At 53.5% G+C, this 19,397-nt stretch overlaps 1 protein-coding gene across 7 annotated transcripts in view; it reads right to left on the reverse strand.

Moving 5' to 3' along the window:
* The window catches only part of MGRN1 (mahogunin ring finger 1), a 57,754-nt gene that overhangs the window by 11,993 nt on the left and 26,364 nt on the right, over positions 1–19,397 (reverse strand). For 5 of the 7 annotated variants that reach the window (XM_073792370.1, XM_033839235.2, XM_033839238.2 and 2 more), the window contains exons 3-10: positions 18,390–18,478; positions 17,577–17,723; positions 16,390–16,507; positions 8,669–8,735; positions 7,937–7,986; positions 6,222–6,269; positions 4,907–4,975; positions 3,439–3,598 (exon numbers count right to left, since the gene is read on the reverse strand). In XM_073792370.1, the coding sequence (XP_073648471.1) occupies positions 3,439–3,598; positions 4,907–4,975; positions 6,222–6,269; positions 7,937–7,986; positions 8,669–8,735; positions 16,390–16,507; positions 17,577–17,723; positions 18,390–18,478 (748 nt within the window). Of the gene's footprint in view, positions 1–3,438; positions 3,599–4,906; positions 4,976–6,221; positions 6,270–7,936; positions 7,987–8,668; positions 8,736–10,158; positions 10,444–16,389; positions 16,508–17,576; positions 17,724–18,389; positions 18,479–19,397 lie in introns of all 7 variants that reach the window. The other 2 variants (XM_073792369.1, XM_073792371.1) reach the window with 1 other exon arrangement.

Below are 19,397 nucleotides of genomic sequence, written 5' to 3' on the forward strand. Positions count from 1 at the left end.
GAAGGCAGTATTTTTTTTTGACATCAGTCTCAGTAAAATTTTGAGGGGTATGTCTCCTCAGGCAAGGGAAACAAAAGCAAAAATAAACAAATGAGACTATATCACACTAAAAACCTTTTGCACAGCAAAAGAAACTATCAACAAAATGAAAAGTCCACCTACTGAATGGGAGAAGATATTTGCAAACAATATATCTGATAAAGGGTTAAAATCCAAAATATTCAAAGAACTCATACAACTCAACAACAAAACAAACAACCCAATTAAAAAATGGGCAGAGGGGCTTCCCTGGTGGCGAGTGGTTAAGAATTTGTCTGCCGATGCAGGCGACATGGGTTCGAGCCCTGGTCCGGGAAGATCCCACATGCTGCGGAGCAACTAAGCCCGTGCGCCACAACTACTGAGCCTGCACTCTAGAACCTGTGAGCCACAACTACTGAAGCCTGCACGCCTAGAGCCCGTGCTCCGCAACAAGAGAAGCCACCGCAATGAGAAGCCCAAGCACGACAATGAAGAGCAGTCCCCGTTCGCCGCAACTAGAGAAAAGCCCGCGCGCAGCAACGAAGACCCAACACATACAAAAATAAATAAATAAATTTATTTTTAAAAAAAAGATAGATGCACCCCCTATGTTCTCTACAGCATTATTTACAATAGCTAAGATATGGAATCAACCAAAGTGCCCATGAATAGACAAATGGATAATAAAGATGTGGTGTATATACAATGGACTATTGTATATGTATATACACCATCAAAAAAGAATGGATGGACCTAGAAGGTATTATGCTAAATGAAGTAAGTCAGATAAAGACAAATACTGTATGATTTCACGTACATGTGGAATCTAAAAAACAAAATAAATGAACAAACATAAAACAGAAACAAGAGTTATAGATACAGAGAACAAACATCTGGCTACCAGATGAGAGTGGGTGGGGAGAGGAAGAAATAGGTGAGGGAGATGAAGAGGTACAAACTTCCACCTGCAAAATAAATGTCATGGGTATGAAATGTACAATGTGGGGAAATATAGTCAGTAGCTATGCAATACCTTTGTATGGTAACAGACGATAACTAGACTTACTGTAATGATCATTTTGAAATGTAAGGAAAATAATTATTATGTTGTATAACAGGAACTAACACAGTGTTGTAGGTCAGTTACACTTCAAAACAAACACACACACATAGAAAGAGAGATCAGATTTGTGGTCACCAGAGGTGGGAAGGGGGAGGGGGAATTAGATGAAGGCCATCAAAAGGTACAAACTTCAAGTTACAAGATAAATAAGTATTAGGGATGTAACGTACAACATGATAACTATAATTAACATTGCTGTGTGTTATACATAAAAGTTGTTAAGGGAGAAAACCCTAAGAGTTCTCATCACACACACACAAATTTTTTTTAATTTCTTTAATTTCTATCATTTCTTTATATCAGATGATGGATGTTCACTAAACTTATTGTGATATTCATTTTGTGATGTATGTAACTCAAATCATTATGCTGGGCTTCCCTGGTGGCGCAGTGGTTGAGAGTCCGCCTGCCGATGCAGGGGACACGGGTTTGTGCCCCCGTCCGGGAGGATCCCACATGCCGCGGAGCGGCTGCGCCCGTGAGCCATGGCCACGAGCCTGCGCGTTTGGAGCCTGTTGCTCCGCAACGGGAGAGACCACAACAGTGAGAGGCCCGCGTACCGCAAAAAAAAAAAAAAAAAAAAAAAAAAAATCATTATGCTATACATCTTAAACTTATACAGATCTGTATGTCAATTATATCTTAATAAAACTAGAAGAAATAAAAAATTTAAAAATAAGGTTAAAGGGAAAAAAAAAAAGAACAGAAACAACATGAATAGATTCCTCCCGGTAGTAAGCCAGAAGCTCAAAGGAAGCAAGACACCTTCTTGGAATCAAATAGTAAGAATGATTTCCTGAAGACAGTAATTCTCAGATACAAGGAATTTTACTCAGTCAAATATAGCTGATGAAATAGATAACCACAATTATATTCTAGTTTTCAAATGCATAAAGAGTTTGCTTTGTGAAAGTAAGTTGGTTGTGAAGTAAGAGTCCATGAGATATTAAAGAGTATTAACTTATTATTGAAAATGAAAATATGATTTAATTAGAACAAATGCCTTCAAAATGCCCTCCCTTTATCTCCTCTTACTGTATATACTAACAACGGAATATCTTTAACCTGGAACGCAATTCACTAAAGACAACTAAAGTAAATCAAACTGAGAAACAAAGTAAAATAACATGTTACCAACAGAGACTCACTGAATCTAAGTTAGGTTTTTGAGTATGCTAAACACAGGGCAAAGAACACTTCATTACAAAGATCAATTTGCATTAAAAAAATGATAAACCTAAGCTTTGTTCTTTTGTCTTTTTCTGCCTCGGTGTGCAGCTTTCGGGATCTTGGTTCCCCAACTAGTGACTGAACCTGGGCCACGGCAGTGAAAGCCGGGAATCCTAACCACTAGGCCACCAGGGAACTCCCTAAGCTTTATTATTTTTAAAACACACTTTCTTTTTCTCCCCCAGGGTTTCCCAAGGCCATGTATATTGATTAATTGCTGTGAAGCATAATTTTAACGTAGCCATAGACTACTCAACAAAAGAGAGTTTTATAATGAACAGTCATGAACCTAGGAAGTAAATGTAGCAATAAAGAGATATTTTCACACTTGGAGTTTTAAATCGACCAATACATTATTTCTGAAAGTGACAGTAAATCTGACAGTCTTTGTCTATGCTAAAAAAAAAAAAGCTGTCATTTATCTCCTCAGAGAAAATGTCCTGCAGCTCCCATAGGAGGGTGCTCTTGACGCTCACACCCAGTCCCTGCCAGGACCAGCAGGAACCGGGCCCAGGACTGCTGACCCACCAGCAGGACCTACAACCTGAGAATGTTTACTCTCTATTGGAGGATGAATATTTTGTTCAGAATTAGGCCCAACATGACAACTTTCTTTTTTTTAACGCCGTGTGCGCCACTTGTGGGATCTCAGTTACCTGACCAGGGATCGAACCTGGGCCCTCAGCAGTGAAAGCGCAGAGTCCTAATCACTGGACCTCCAGGGAATTCCCCCAACGTGACAACTTTTGACTGAGAAAGTCCAGATGCTCAAGGAAACCAAATTTAACTCCTTGATCATTTACACCCACCACACTTTTCATTTTATTATAATTTTTTATCAAAATATTTCCCACATACTCTTTGAAATAAAGATCTGACTTGCTGATCACTTCTGTGCAGCTCACCCCACACACTGCCCTGCAGCCCCTCCTGGATACTTGCCCTGCATCTGACTTCCCTGGAGGCAGACGGCACCACCCCATCGCCACGGATGTCCCTGCCCACGTCTGCCACCGTGCCCGTCTCCCTGCCCGCCCGCCCGCCCGCCCGCCCATCCCACTCACGCAGCCGGCAGATGGGGCAGTTGCTGGCCTGGTAGCGCAGCGTGTCGGCGCACGAGTTGCAGAGGCACAGGTGGCGGCAGGGCAGGATCAGCGTGTCCCGTAGGTCTGACAGGCACACCACACACTCGTTGCTGTTGTCGCTGTTCTCCTCGTCTGAGGGCTGTGGGTACACCAAGGGTCCCAGGGTCAGTGGCTCCCGAGGCCAGATTCCAGGGGCCTTCCTGTTCCCACTTCCCCTGGGGGCTGCGGTGGCAAAGGGAAGCCCCAGGGGCAGAGGAAGATCACCAAAGAGCAGGACGCCCCCCTAGCCCAAGACACCTCCCCAAATCGAGAGATCTTGGGTCTCCTACCCCCCAGAACCAAAGAGGAAATGTGGGAAGACTCGCGTCTGCCAAGGCTGCCCATTTACTTGCTTAAAACAGCAACAACAAAAACATGGCAACGGAGTTCCCAGGCAGTCCAATGGTTAGGACTCTGTGCTTTCTCTGCTGGGGTCTGGGCTCCATTCCTGGTCAGGGAACTAAGATCCCACAAGCTGCGCAGTGCGGCCCCCCAAAAATAAATCAGGCAAGTCTAACTTGTTGAAATGTTTTCCTTAAGTAATGGCACCTTCTGGAAAACAAAATTAGCTTCTGGATCAAGAGGTAGCAACAGCCTAAATAGGGATCAGCCAAGTCCAGCCTGCTGCCTGCTTCTGAAACCAAGTGTTACCAGAATACAGCCTTGCCCCTGTGTTTCTGTATGTCTGTGGCTGCTTCTGCATGATCCCGGCAGTGCTAGACAGATGAGCAGAAGTGACAGACGCCATAGAGGTCGACAACATTAACTACCAGGCCCTCTATGAGAAGTCAGATGACCTCTGATGCAGAAACATGACCTGGGCAGAGAGCACTTGGCATCCAGCCAGTTCCAGCCACCACGGAAGCTGGCCTGAGACCCCAGAGGTTTTTTTAAAAAAGGCAGCAGTTTCATTTGTGTCTTAAGACAATGACAAAGGCATGGACTAATTCCCTGGCTGTGCCAGACCTTGGCTCTGTGGACCACCAGGCTCCTGTCACAGGCACTGGAAGGCGAGCCGGCCCACGGGTGCAGCGCGGGCTCAACTGCTGATGAAGGGAAAGGCCAAGGCTGCACCGGGGAAGGGGGCAGCAGGAGGGGGTCCGGCATCCCCATGCTGCCCTGATGGCCAGCTGCCCAGTGATGGTAACAAGCCAGTGAATTTGCTGGAAAAAGGACAATGTCCCACAGACTCTGCTAACTCTAGAAATTAAGGAAAAATGATGGAGTCTGGGGGCCTGGGGTCTCCAGGGGAAGGCTCAGCAGGGAACTGGCTCATCTGCCACCAACCTGCAGGGCCCTGGCCAGGACAGGGGCCCCAAGCAGGTCACCCACAGGCCTGCCTCCGAGCAGCTGGGAGGAGCACAGGGGAGCACGGCCAGCCTGGCCCGGTGGTGCCACAAGCACGCACCTTCGTCTCCTGGTTGTTCTTGTTCTCAATGCCGTAGATCTCCTGCAGCAGATAGCTGACCCGGTCCACCTGGAGAGCAGAGAGGTGTCTGGGCACTTGCTCCCAACTCAGTGGCTCCTCTGCACCCACCTTTCCCGACAACCCCTCCCAGGTGCCGGGCTCGGGTCCTGGGGGCAGGTGTGGTTGGCGATTCTGTCTAGCCCCACCCCCAGGGAGCGGGCACTACTGGAGACAGGCAGGGAGAACCGTCACCTGCCCAGCCGACTGGTATCAAGGACACTGGGCTGGGCCCAGGTTCTGCCTGCCCCGGAGGGCGTGGAGCCAAGCTCTACCCGGACCTGGCGACCACATCTTCTGCCCACCTTACTGTGCCCAACCCCAGAGGAAAACACCAGCCCCACAAGAGTGACCAGAGTAAGGCCTCGAGCTGACCACAGTTTAGGGGTCAGATACTCCTCCTGAGAGCCACGGCCCTGCCGGTCAGCTCTCCTGAAACAAGTGCCCAGACCATCACTGGGGTCTCCTGCCCTCCTGCCCCCTCCAGGTGTTGCACCTGCCAGAGTTCTCTCAACCCCTCTTTTAAAAAACTCAGCAACACCACTCCTGGGTTGTGGCTGACACACCTGAGCAGCTACACACAGGATAATCTGATAATCACAGCTTTGGAGACAGACCCCACCACGGCCGCTGTTAAATCAGTCTCCAGGCTCATTTCAGGGGACCCTGACCGCTAAATCCTCACAGAACGTACCTAAGTCGGAGGCCACCAGGGCTAATTCTTCCTGGTGTTAGACCATGGAATTACGGACCCCAAAGAAAGGCTGTACTGGTCTATAGCTCCCATTGGTTCCAAGATATTCCACCCTTCTCTCAAATATGGATTAAGTCAATCTAAGTCTTTGCCCAACACAGAGGTGATTTCAGCAATTTGTGAAGAGGAGGGGAGGCTGCAGTGTTTCTCCCTTCTTTCCTCCCTCCCTTCCTCCATCCCTCCCTCCCTTCCTTCCCTTCTTCCTCCATCTGTACATTCATTCACTCGGCAAGTGTTTACTGAACACTCACTCGGTTCAAGCTGGACAAGGTTTGGCTACGATGGTCAATGCAGGTACGTGGTGGGTATGCAGGACACGCGGACACACCCAGTGACCCCGACCCTGACTCCCAGAGCCCAGGGCCCACAGTAGTGGTGTCACCAGCTACTTCCACAGCGGCCATGGTGGCCCGGGGAGAATAATCCACAGAGACCACTGGGTCACATGTGTGCGCCTGTCTTTTAAATCAAAAGGGCTCACGGTATTTCCTCTGATGGACTTACGATTTGCTTCTGCTTTAAAGGCTTCACAGAGAAGCTGCCGTCGACGTGCTGCAGGGAAGAAGGACAGAGAGGTTAACTCGGCCATGCGGAAGGCCCGTCCTCGGTCAACCCACATCTACGGCTGAAAAAAGAAGGGGCCACACAAAGACTCGAGAGACAGGCCAGGGATCCTCCAACTGTGGTCCTCTGACCTGGCTTCGAAACTACCCAGAAAATCTTCTAAAAATATCGCCTCCTGGGTCCCACCCTGACCTACAAAACCCAACTCTCCCTGGGTCGTTCTCAAGAACACTCAAGTTCACCACCATCAGCCAAGTTCTGACAATGGATAGGCGCCTCCCCAGCTGCAAGAAGCAGCACCTGGATGACAAGAACCAAGACAGACGGCTCCAGCCCTCAAAGGGCTTGGTCGAATCGCGAAGACAGCACAAGGATGTCACTGCCTTACGTACCAGGAAGGCCCAAAGCTCTGAGAGCCGTGAGAACAAGATAGAGCAAATGCGTCTGGTGGTACCTGGGGAGGCACACGGCTCCGAGTCCACACAGTTAAGCACGGTACCAGATCTGAACTCTCGCTCACCAAATACCCCTTCTGAGTCCACTGAGACCAGCACCTGGCACTTTCTGTAAGGCTGATGGGTTCTGACAGAAGTTTCTAGCATGCTGCACTCCAAAAATAAGGTAGTTTCTCACTGGACTCTACACTGGAAGCACCGAATGGAGTGTCTGCCAGTGACGGCCCATCGCCCTGCCAGAGCACACAGATGGTAAATAGTCACCATCTCCTCCGACAAGGCCGGCCTGGGGAGCACAGCTGGTGAGCCCAGAGATGGAGAGGGCCACCTCCACCACGGCCCCAGGAGGCCAGGGAGAGCACAGACCCAACGTCGCCAGAGGGGCCTCAGGCCCAGCTCCACGGACCCCCTGGGGCATCTGGAAAGACCCAGATCACAGGGAGGAGATGGGCTCTGCACTTAAGGCTTTCAGGGCTACAGGTACACCCTGGGCTGAGGAAGCCAGGGCTTGGAAGGACGTCCAGAACAAGCGGTCTGAGACTGGTTTCCTCGTGAGGTCCTTGCTCCTCGTCCATCTGGGCCACAGGCCGGTGCTAAAAACACAACTGCACAGTGCCGACCAACGTCAAGGAACACTACAAGGTGGGGATCAGCCGTAGCCTTTTCAAATAGGGGACACACCCCACTACGCTGGCAGGACTCTCGGTGACCAGGGACCCTGTCCCAACACAGCTTGGCCCTCGCTCGCTGCATGGACGGACGCATGGAACTGTCTGGACCCCGGTGAGAGGACCATCCCTAGAACCCGAGACACCCTAATGCAGAGTAAGTGGTGGGGCTGACTGTCCTCACCACCAGCCAACACCCCCACCACACACCATAAACACGGCCACAAAGCATGGACAGTCAGGGGCCTGGGGACTCAGGTCTGGTGGAAAAAAGGGCAAACACCTAAGTTCAAATACACATAATGCTAAAAAGGTAGTAGTAAATGAATCCTTCCATGTAAATGGTCTCTTTATATGCGGGGCACCCCCAACTCGGGGACCCCAGGAGAGTATGTATGTCACGTCTAGGACCGTACTAGGCAGGTGGCAGACCCTCGTCCACCCCACCAGCATTTACTGGGCACCTACTGCGTGCAGGATGCGATGACAAATGAGGAGTCGGCTGCACGATCAGGAGCAAGATGGCACTTACCTTCTCAAAGGCGGCCAAGAGCACGTGGGCGTGGCCGGTCACTTCCACACCTGCCCGGGAGAGAGGAGAGTGGTCAGAGCCGGCCTCTACCACCCCTGGCCCCCTGCCTCAGGCCTCCTCTTTCCAGCTGGCACGTCCCCAGCTCTCAGCCTGCAGGCAGGGCCTGGTCCTCTGAGGACCCACTGAGGTCTTGTCCTTGCCTCGCCCTCCTCTGCCTGCAGCTCCCTCCGACCCGCGCACCTCACCCGGCCCCAAAGCAGCCACTGCCGGCTGCCCACGGTTGGCTCTGCTCCCGTCTCACTCGGCATGGGGACAAGCCTAGGCCGGGCAGGGCTCCGGTGTCTGCACCCTCGCCCGGGACCCCACAGCCCACAGCAGGGGCAAGGAGAGGCCAGCAGGACTGGCAGGAAGAGGCAGGCGGCGAGGGGTCAGCGTGGCACTGGCAGCCTTCATCGTTCCACTGCGGGGTGGACACCAGCACTGGAGGCCTGTCTTGCCACTGTCAGCGCCGCGAGAGCCAGGCTCTGCCACAGGGGCGCAGGGACGGCACCAGCAGCAGGAGACAGAGCGCTCGGCGCCCGAGTCCCTCGGCCCCAAGCCCGCCCAGCAGGCTGAGCCGACGTCGTCCGCTGTTTCTGGACTGAGATCCCCGGACCTGGCTGACTGGGGTGAGGAGGGCCTCTTCCCAAGTGTGCACGCCTGGAAGGGAGACCGAAGGGAAGGGCCACTCACCGTCCCCCTCATCCACCACAGCCTGGATGACCACTGGAAACGTGCCCCGGTCCAGGTCAAAGTTCAGCTGCAGAGAAAGGAGGTGACAACAGTCAGACTGAGCTGGAGGGAGTGGGTGGGATGAGTAGGAGGCGTTGAGGTGACAGAGCTGAGGCCAGACAGGCGCCCTTTTCTTCTTTGTGGTAAAGCAGATTAAAAGGGCACATTTGTGTTCTAAGTGTAACTCAGTGTCATTAAGTACATCCGTACGGTCACGCGACCGTCAGCACCATCTTTCCTGGAACGTCCTCGCCAGCCCTCAGCGGGCCGCCCAGCCCAGCCCAGCCCTGGAACCTCCATGCTGCTGCGTCTGTAGATGGGCCGACCCCTGGACATTCACAGAAATGGATGCACACAGTGTCTGTCTTTTGTGTCTGGTGTCTCTCAGGCAGAATCATCACGCTGCAGGCGCCTCCCCCTTAAGGCCGAGTAGCACTCCCCGCCTGGCCAGACCTCACTGTCACCCATTCACCTGCTCAGACACCAGGCCCCCCTTCGGCTGTGTTGAGCGGGGCTGCCTCTGCTGGACTCTGCTGGGTGGACCCCTAGGCACGGGAGTGCCGGGTCCCACGGAGATCCCGTGTCTAACCTTGTGAAGAAAGGCACCCAGCTCGGCCCCAACAAAGACGGAACCAACATGAAGGAGAGACCACGTGGCTTGTCCGAGCTCACGGAGAAACCTCCTCTCACTTTTCCTTCTCCTCCTGCTTAAGTCCTCCGGGGATCCCCGCTGCCCTCTGGCTGCAGGCCACGCTCCTCCCCACGTGTCCACTCAGGTGCAGCTTCCACGGCTGCTCCCCAGTGGGGACCGTGGGGAGGTCACACAGAGCCTGCAGGGCAGAGGCGCTCAGCCAAACACACCCACCACGGGAAGGGTGCCCAGCGGGTCCCTGGCCATCAGTGGGCGGGCAGGGCCGGGCCGGGGCCAGTGCTGGGACAGGGCATACTCAGCACTGCCAGGTTCGGGTCTGGCTCTACAACCTGAGCATCAGGTCCCGGTCCTAACGCAAAAGTTCCGAGCAGGCAGCCGAGAGAGCACGCGGTGAGCACCAGCCCCTGGAGCTGCTTGTGTCCAGGCAGCGGGAGCCGGGGAGGGAATTGGCCCAGGAGGACCACGTTGGGTAGGGACTCCAGGGCACGGGGCTTGGTAGGAACGTGTGCGCACGGATCCACACGCGGAGAGGTGTCCAGGCCTACCCAGGACCCACAGCCTCAGGGTAGAAGGGCTGCACCACCAAAACTTGGACCTGGGAGAGGGAGGGACCCGCTTTCCCCGCTCCTGCCTTGCTCGGGGGTGCCCCACGGGGTGGGGGGGTGACCGCCCGAGACAGGAGTCACACATCCTCTACAGCTATCCCGGGGCCAGGGGCCTCCCACACGCCTGCTTCTGCCCTCCCTACACCGAGCCAGGGAACAGGGAGCCATCTTGCCAACGACCATCCCGCAGTTACCCCGGTGACGACGATGACGATGATGACGATGACGACGATGACGAAGCTGAGGTGGGTGTGATGCGCAGGTGCTGCCCTTCCCAGGCTGTAATCAGGCCCAGGAGGGGAGCTATTCAGGTGACAGAGCTGGACGGGGAGCAGTGCGGGCCCTGCCACCCCCGCGCTTCCGGCCTGTTGCTGAAATATAGTCGTCAGCGCTGACGTGGCGACTTGGTTGCTCTGAGGAGCTGCCAGTGATTTGCATTTTCTTTCTCTCTTGCACACTGAGTGCTGCCTCAGCACCAGCTGACGGGTGGAATAAAAGACACTGGTCTGGGGAGGTGTGACGGGGGCTCCTGCCCCGCTGGCCGTCGGGTTCACGATGGACAGCCTGGCTAAGTAAGCACCCTGCACCCCGACTTCATGGACCCCTGCGGCCACCTGCGAGGGAGGGACTGTTTCTATTTCCAGCTGACAGATGGGAAAGCAAGGTTCGCAGAGGTGGCATAACTTGCTGGATGCTTCATAGACAGAGTGACAGAGCCAGGGTTGCCTCCAGGCCTCGCCCACCTGTGTCCTCCCAGCTCCTGGGAAAGGCCATCACTGCTTCCTGCATGCCGCTGGTACTTCTGTCCTGGAGACTCTGCTCTTATCAAGCCTGACCCACCTGGGGCCTCCTGTCCAGCCCTGTCCAAACCCTACTGCAAAGGTGCAAATGACTGTTGTCCCACTTTTCAGGTGGCAGCACCCCGACTTTCCCTGAGGAAATGTGGGAACAACTTCTCTCCTAGCCTGGTACTGTGTGGCCTGGCCAGAGGATGGTATGTCTACCTGAGCACTCTGGGACGCAGGCGGGGACCGCACCTCTCACTGGTCTGCAGGGCGCCAGCAGAGAGCGAGGCCAGCTCAGCAGGAGCATACCCTTCCTGATGACACGGGCCCCTGCAGACACTCAGCCTTTTCAGAATCTATGCCAATTAGTTCCTGATTTTCTTTTCTTAAGTCAGACTGAGGTGTTTCTGTCACTTGCAACCAAAGAAGTCCTGACACAGACACCACTTTGAAGGCTCTGCCGCAGCAGCCTTCCCAGCGCCTCCCACGAACATTCAGTGCCCAGACCACAGGGCAGCACACTACATGTGACATTTGTCCAACAGACTTGCAAACCCAACAGAAGACGCGGTGCTGAGCCAGGGACAGAGGTGGAGACGACAGGGCACCATGACCCCCGCTCTCCCCAGACACCAGGGCCTAGGGGTGGGGGGGAAACCCTGGGAGTACAGGGACCTAGGGAGCAAGGACCACCTCCTCCCAGACTCCTGCTCCCCAGAGCTTGGCACATGAGTCACGTCCCAGAGCCAAGCATGCGGGGAGAGGACAGAGACTTCCACCCTCCCAGAGAGTCTGAGGGAGACGCTTTTTAGTTTTTGGCCACGCCAGGCAGCATGTGGGATCTTAGTTCCCTGATCAGGGATCGAACCCGCGCCCCTGCAGTGGAAGCTTGGAGTCTTAACCACTGGACCACCAGGGAAGTCCCAGGAGACACTTATTTTTAATGCAGGGAGTGAGGCTTTCTTAGGGAAAAAGGCAGCCAGGTGAGGAGAGAGAGCAGCAGCTGACGGCAGCAGGAGTCCCGCCCAGGCTCCCCTCAGGATCTGCTGTCACAGAGGAGCCGTGGACGAGGGTCTTTGCAAGGCCTAGGTCAGATGGACACTGGGAAATAGGGGAAAGGCAAGGGGTGGGGGAGGAGGGGACGTGGCTTTGACTGAAATAAATGGAAGCCCATGAGGAGCTAGTGGGAAAACTGCAAAGAAGCCCCACGCGCCACGAGGAGATCTGTAGGTGTTGACCTGGAAAGACTCCACATCATGGTGCAGTAAGAAAAGAAAATGACGCATGTGTGGGGCAGGGGGCATATGGGAAACCTCTATACCTTCCTCTTAATTTTGCTGTGAACCTTAAACTACTCTAAAAAAGTCTTACAATTAAATTAATTTAAATTCAATTAAAAAGCAAACTGCACCCAAGAGGAATGAAAACATACATCCACACAAAGACTTGCACACAAATGTTCACAGCAGCAACATTCATGATGGCCAAAAGGCGGAGACAACCCACATGTCCATCAGCTGACGAAGGGCTAAACAAAATATGATCCCATCCATCCAGTGGAATGTTATTCAGCCATAAAAAGGAATAAAGCACCGATACATACTACAACCTGGACAAGCCTTGAAGACATGATGCTGAGTGAAAGAAGCCAGCACCAAAGGTCACATAGTGTCTGATTCTGTTTATGAGAAATATACAGAACAGACAAATCCAAAGAGACAGAAAGTGGATGGGCAGTGGCCAGGGGCTGGGGGAGGAATGAGGAGTGATTGCTAGTGGGTAGAGGGTTTCTCTTGGGGATGACAAAAAAGTTCTGGAGGTAAGGCAGTAGTGACGGCTATACAACTCTATGAATATAGTAAATACCACCGAATTATACACTTTAAAAGGGTGAGCTGGGGACTTCCCTGGTGGTGCGGCGGTTAAGAATCCACCTGCCAATGCAGGGGACACGGGTTTGAGTCCTGGTCCGGGAAGATCCCACATGCCGCGGAGCAGCTAAGCCCATGCGCCACAACTACTGAGCCTGTGCTCTAGAGCCTGTGAGCCACAACTACTGAGCCCACGTCCCACAACTACTGAAGCCTGTGCGCCCAAAGCAACAAGAGGAGCCACCGCAATGAGAAGCCCGCTCACTGCAACGAAGAGTGGCCCCCGCTCACCACAACTAGAGAAAGCCCGCGTGCAGCAACGAAGACCAAACACAGCCAAAAATAAATAAACAAAATAAATAAATTTATTAAAACAGAAACAAAAAAATAAATAAAAGGGTGAGTTGTATAGTATGCAAATTATGTCTCGATAAGTTGTTTTAAAAAAAACAAGCTACAAAATAATATTTGTAAAGTATGACTGCATTTTTGTAAAAAACAAATGCATACAGGAGAAAGTCTAGAAAATACACCCCACATGGTCAGAAGTGGTCACTTCTGGAAAAGGAGACTGAACTGGGAACATTCTGCTTGACAGATTCTGTGTAATCAGAACATTTTACTATAAGCATACATTACTGTTATAATCTTTAAATAGGCAAATCTGGGGAAAACGGCTAAAAAAAAAGGGAGGATGTCCAGGCCTCTGATGGCACAATGCTTGCAGCTGAAGGGACGCCTGTGTCTGGAGACATCTTCAGCTGTCACAATTGCAGCAAGGGACATTCCTGACACCTGGTAGGCAGGGGCCAGGGAGGCTGCTCAACATCCCACAGAGCACAGGACAGTCTCTGCCAGAGAATGACCCAGGACCCAAATGTCAACAGCACCGAGGCTGAGAAACCCTGGTATAAAGGAGAAACCTGAGTTTGGTGCCAGAGTGTCGGTCACAACTCTAACACCTACCAACACCCGCTTCAATGCCCTCAGCTGGCAAGGACGTCATGCCAGGATGTAACAGCATCCTTCTGCTCTCCGTACAGCTTAACTTCCAGAACCTTCTATTTATGGCAAATCTTAGCCGTTTCCTAGCTACAGTAACGACTGATGAAGTTTCCATTTAAAAATACATGTAATAGGGCTTCCCTGGTGGCGCAGTGGTTGGGAATCCACCTGCCAATGCAGGGGATGTGGGTTCGAGCCCTGGTCCGGGAAGATCCCACATGCCGCGGAGCAGCTAAGCCTGTGTGCCACAACTACTGAGTCTGCACTCTAGAGCTTGTGAGACACAATTACTGAGCCCGTGTGCCACAACTACTGAAGCCCGCGTGCCTAGAGCCCGTGCTCTGCAACGAGAGAAGCCACCGCAGTGAGAAGCCTGTGCACCGTAACCAAGAGTAGCCCCCGCTCGCCATAGCTAGAGAAAGCCCGCGCGCAGCAAAGAAGACCCAACGCAGACAAAAATAAAATAAATTCAAAATAAAAAAAATAAAAATAAATAAAAATACATGTAATAGAGGGAGGAATTGGGGGTGACTGCTTAATGGGTGCAGGACTTCCTTGTGGGTGATGAGAACGTCCTGGAACTGCCCAGTGGTCACACACTATGAATGCACTGTCACTGACGTAAGTTTATATTGTGTGTATTCTATCACAGTAAAAAACACCTGTAAGAAAAACTGAGCTGATTTCAACAACATATTAGTGGGAATTCTCTTTCGGTCCAGGGGTTAGGAATCTGCACTTTCACTGCCGAGGGCCCAGGTTCGATCCCTGGTCAGGGAACTAAGATCCTGCAAGGTTTGTGGTGTGCCCCCCCCCCCCACCCAAAAAAAAGAACATCTTAGCTGAAGTGATAATCAGAAAAGGCAAAGATGAGGACGGGGTCCCAGGATAACAACACTGGACAGGCCCACCAGGCCACATGCTGACAAGCCGAGGACGCAGGTTCCCTGATGCACTGAGGGAGCCAAGGGGGTGCCCTCGTGGAGCACCCAAGACTGGCTTACAAGTCAGGTGTGCGCTCAGGACAAGTGACCCAAACCGCTGGTGATACAGGACATCTGCAAACGCACAGGGGATGTTTCAGGGCCAAAATGCCAAAACTGGGTTATTTCAGAGGTCACCAAGCTGAGGTGCAGCCTCAGCCCAGCCGCCCTGCAGTCACCATAGGTGGGGGCACCCACTCACCTGCCCTCCCAGCCCCTCTGCCCTAGGGGAGCTGCCCCATCCCATTCACAGGAGGGTGGGTGGGACCAGATGCACCTGCCGGGCATCTGAACCGGGAATGTGTGCACACGGGGACGGAACCATCCTGACGGCACGGGGCTGTGGGCAGGGGGCCCCCAGGACTGCTATTCAGCTTGGCCTTTGACTTCGAGGGCCCCACCTGGCTTCCAGAAGACCTGCCCTTCTCACGTGGTAAAACAGAGGGGGCTCCTGTTGCTCGACATCAAAGCGCTCTGACCAGCAAGCACACGCGGCCGGGAGTAACTACCAGGGTGTGGCCTTCACCGTCTGACATATCCGTGATCCAGAACCTTCCTGGCAATTCCCACACCACACCATACCCTGCTACCTCCAATCCTTCCCACTCATGTATTTCAGTAACATAAGACGGGACTACCCTCTGTCAAAAAAAACTAGAGAATTCAGCTAAGTCAAAGAAGCCAGACATGAAAGGCCACATACTGTACAGTTCCATCCATATGAAATGTCCAGAACAGGTAGATCCAGGGAGACAGAAAGCAGATTAGTGCCAGGGGCTGGGGCAGGAACAGGGATCAACTGTAAAGGGCATGAGGGATCCTACTGGGAGGATAGAAACATCCCCAAACTGGATTGTGGTCATGGCTGTGATCACAGATTTACTAAAAATCACTGAATTGAACACTTAAAATGGGTGAGTTTTATGATATATAAACTCTAACTTAATAACCTGTTTTTTTAAAAAAAACAAAATAATTCAGGGGTGTACACAGTACTGATACTCACACTGTACACATGTAGTGTGTTTGTGTGTGTCTTCCTTATACCAAGCTCCTTTGCAGAAATAACTACTGTCTTAAGCTTGACGGGGAACCTTCTCTGGCTTTTCCTCAAGGATTATGTACACATACATGTACCTGCAGAAGTGGTCTTGTGCACATCTGTGGCTGCCACATATGTGCGATTACATGGTATTTGTCTGTAATGTGCTCTTCTCCAAGCCCAGGAGGTGCTTCCACATCAGCACGTACAGCAGACATAAGCTCTGTCAGCTACTCTAAGGCTCACGACATCCCAGAACGGAGCTGGACTATGGTGCCCCCATTATGTATACAGGGGGTTCCCATGATGTCAGTGAACCAAGCGATACCTCCGTAATGGACATGTAGATTGTTTCCAATTTACTACTACAGACAGAGCTGCAGTGAGCACCCTCCACATCGTGTAAATCACTGTCCTTAGCTACAGAACCACTGGGTGGGAGGCATCCTGCCAGGCTGCAGCCCCGTGGCCCTGACAACCATACCAGAGCCCATACGGAGCTTCTAACTGCTGCTGCTCCGCCCGGCCACGATCATCCAGTCCAGCCAATGCCTGCACCGACCACAATCCACAGTCCAGGTACCCCGACTGGGCACACAGACCTTGGTCAGCAGCCATTCCTGACACTTATCAACCATGTGAGGAATCTGAGTGAACAGGCCCCACTGTGCTTGCCCCCCTCCAGGGGAAGGAACTCGGGGAGGGGCCAGGGGAAAGGGGGGCCCAGCCAAGCTGTTACCTCATCATCCTTCCACTCCGAGAAATCGATCTTGAAGGAGGGCAGGGAGAACTGCTGGCTCACTCCCCGCTTGTAGTGGACAGTTTCGGACTGCAGGGCCGGGCTCTTGGGGGTGTACCTGAAAGGGCCGAGAGAGAAAGGACAGTGAGACAAACTCTCTGCCGCATCCCATTCTCCCAGAGCCCATACCTGCCCAATTACTGTTACCTTTCCAGACTTGGCTACAACTTTCCACTAGGCTTTTATGGTTTGCTGACATTTTTGAATGAATACAGTACAAAAATGCACAGTGCAAAGTGACCCCAAGCCCCGGCCTCACGCGTGCTCCCAGCCACCTGCTTCTCTGCCCCGTCCACAACCCGTGTGTCACTCCTGGGAAAGCTGAGGCATAATCATGCCTGCATGAGCAGGTGTTTCTTCTTTAATATTCAAACAGCAGTCCACCTACAATCTGCTCCGACCACTTGTGTGCCCGAAGCTGTCCCACAGTCATCACAGATGGAGGTGCCGTGTTCTTGGGACACTGCATGGGTTCCACCACGGTTTTACTCTAATTGATTCAACCAGGCCCCCAGTGGTGGACACCAGGCGGTCGCCAACATCTTGCTATTCCAAACAAAGCTTCCAGGACTCTCCTCTGCACACATCTTAACCACACATGCAAGCATGTCCCCAAGATAAATTCCCAGGAAAGGAAAGGCTGAGTCAAGCAGCACACACATTTTCAATCCCGGTAGGCTCTGGCATCTCCCTATATAGGAATCCAACCCAGGACCTTCACCCACCTCCCCACACCTGCTGTCCCTGGGGCCTCACTCAGTCTCTAGGACAAAGGACACTCTCAAGGGCCTTGGCACGTCCGGCCTGAGACTGACACTGGGGGAGGGGCTGCTCTTACACGAACAGGGACTCACAGACCGAGCTCTCAGCCACCACTCCACCCCCGGATCAAATCTGGCCTCCGAGGGGTTTCCTCCGACAGGACGGAAGTGGGTGCGTTTCTGCCCATCCTGCCTGGGTCTGGCCTTACAGCCTGGAGGCAGGCCTGCCACGGTCATGCTGAGGTTGCAGATTTCAAACTTTTGGGGCCAGCAGGGCCCTATTTCAAATCAAAGCTCCGAAAGTTCAAATACACAATACAGACAGAAGCAGAACCACTGGGCCTGCCAGACCCCACGGGGACTCACGCAGCCGTCCCATTCAGGAACTCCTCCACTGCCTGGCAGTAGATGGTGATGGCCACCCGGGCGTCGGCATCGAAGGTGAACTCCAGGCTGTAGAGGACTCGGGGCTTTTCGCCGTCCTCAGTGGGGCTGTCAGCACCGTCCTTGTACCTGCCCGGGAGACAGAGGAACAGGGCAGGTCAGGGGCTGTGCCTGCGACGGTGTCCCCACCCCATACAGCACCCCCGCCCCCGCAGGGGCCCCAGAGTCAGCTGCCTGGCTGCATCCCACCTTCCTAGGAACGTGGAGGCCGTTCCCTGTTTGGACAACAAGGCCCAACAACGCAGGGTCCTCCTTCCCTTGTCTCCTGCTCACAGAAAGGGAGACTAGTCCTCTGGGTTTAGAAATGGCCCCGATCCCTCAAGTCTTCCGGGTTTGAGGCGGTTTCTCAGCCCACTGACGCGCCGGCTGGACTGCTCGAGGCAGTGGGGGCGTGCTGAGCGCCGTAGGGTGCCGAGCGGCATCCCTGGTCCCTGCCTGCCAGATGCCAGTAGCACCGCCCTCACCCACCCCCAGCTGTGACAACCAAGACTGTCTCCAGACCCGGCCCAACACCCCTGGGGCACAGGTGCCAGGCTGAGGCCCAGCTTAAGGCTGGAGTTCCACAGGCAGAACCTGCGGGCCCCTCCCCTCCCCCCCCCCCGCCCCCCAGGGGCAGCTCTGGAATCGAGTCCTGATTCTACACAAGCGGGAGTAGGGCCCAGGGTCACTCTCTCCCAAGCACCAGGGGGCCCATGGGGGGCCACAGCGCGGCACAGGGCGGGGGGGAAGGGTTACCTCACGAGCCGGAGGGAGTCTTTGCGGATGTTCACCAGGCTCCTCAGTGTCTTCACAGGCTCATGGGGGGCAGGGGTGACGTAGGGAAACTAGGAGGGAAAGAGCAATTCCAGGTAACCCCCAGGGCATGGCAGCGGAGGGAAAACAGGGCTTCATCAGAGCAATGGTCACAACCCTGCCTGATCATCCTGGGCCCTCGCACTGACCACAGGACAGCACTCCCCTCATCCACATCCAAGGAAACCACAGGCGACACGGCCAGCACGTGGGAGAGCCGGGACTGGAACTGCCCTGAGGATTCTGGGTCCCCAGTTGCAGGAAGGACCTTCAGCTAGGTCCCTGGGGCAGAGGTTAGGGTTGGGGCTCTCAGGCCACGTTCCTGGAGGTGGGACCTGTCGTCTCACTGCTGCCCTGAACAAGGCAGGCTCTCCACACAAGGACGATAGTCAATACAGATTTCGGAAGGGACTTGCGCCCACACAGGCACGCACGCACGCACACGCACGCACACACACACACACACGGGTGCTGTAAAACTGGTGGTGTCTGGAAGGCTTGGGCACGGGGTCAGTCTCCTGCTGGTGACAACGCACTGAGTCTTAGCAGATGTTTTCACTGGGAAGCTGGGTAAAGGACACCCGGGGTCTCTCCATCACTTCTCACAACTGCAGGTGACTCTACGATGGTCTCAAGGAGAAAGTGACACAAGACAACAGATCTACAGGTGGCCTGCAGAGCCAGGTCCTGGGTCTGAGCCAAGGCTGCAAAGACATGCAAGGCAGGTTCTGCTCCTGCTGTCACAAACTCGGGAGGGTGGGGAGCTCAGTACAACGTGGAAGCCCCACTGGCCCCATGGGTGGGGGACCAGCACTCTGGGCCCCAGGCCAGTTAAAGGACCAAGACTTCATGTCAACCAGCTGCTCTACAGCTAAAACAGCCTGGAGACCCCTGGTCCAGGGGATAGCACCCCCACCAGGCCCAGGACTCAGCAGCCTTAGGGGACAGAGT

The sequence above is a fragment of the Tursiops truncatus genome, chromosome 15, assembly GCF_011762595.2.
Source record: "Tursiops truncatus isolate mTurTru1 chromosome 15, mTurTru1.mat.Y, whole genome shotgun sequence".
NCBI lineage: Eukaryota > Metazoa > Chordata > Mammalia > Artiodactyla > Delphinidae > Tursiops > Tursiops truncatus.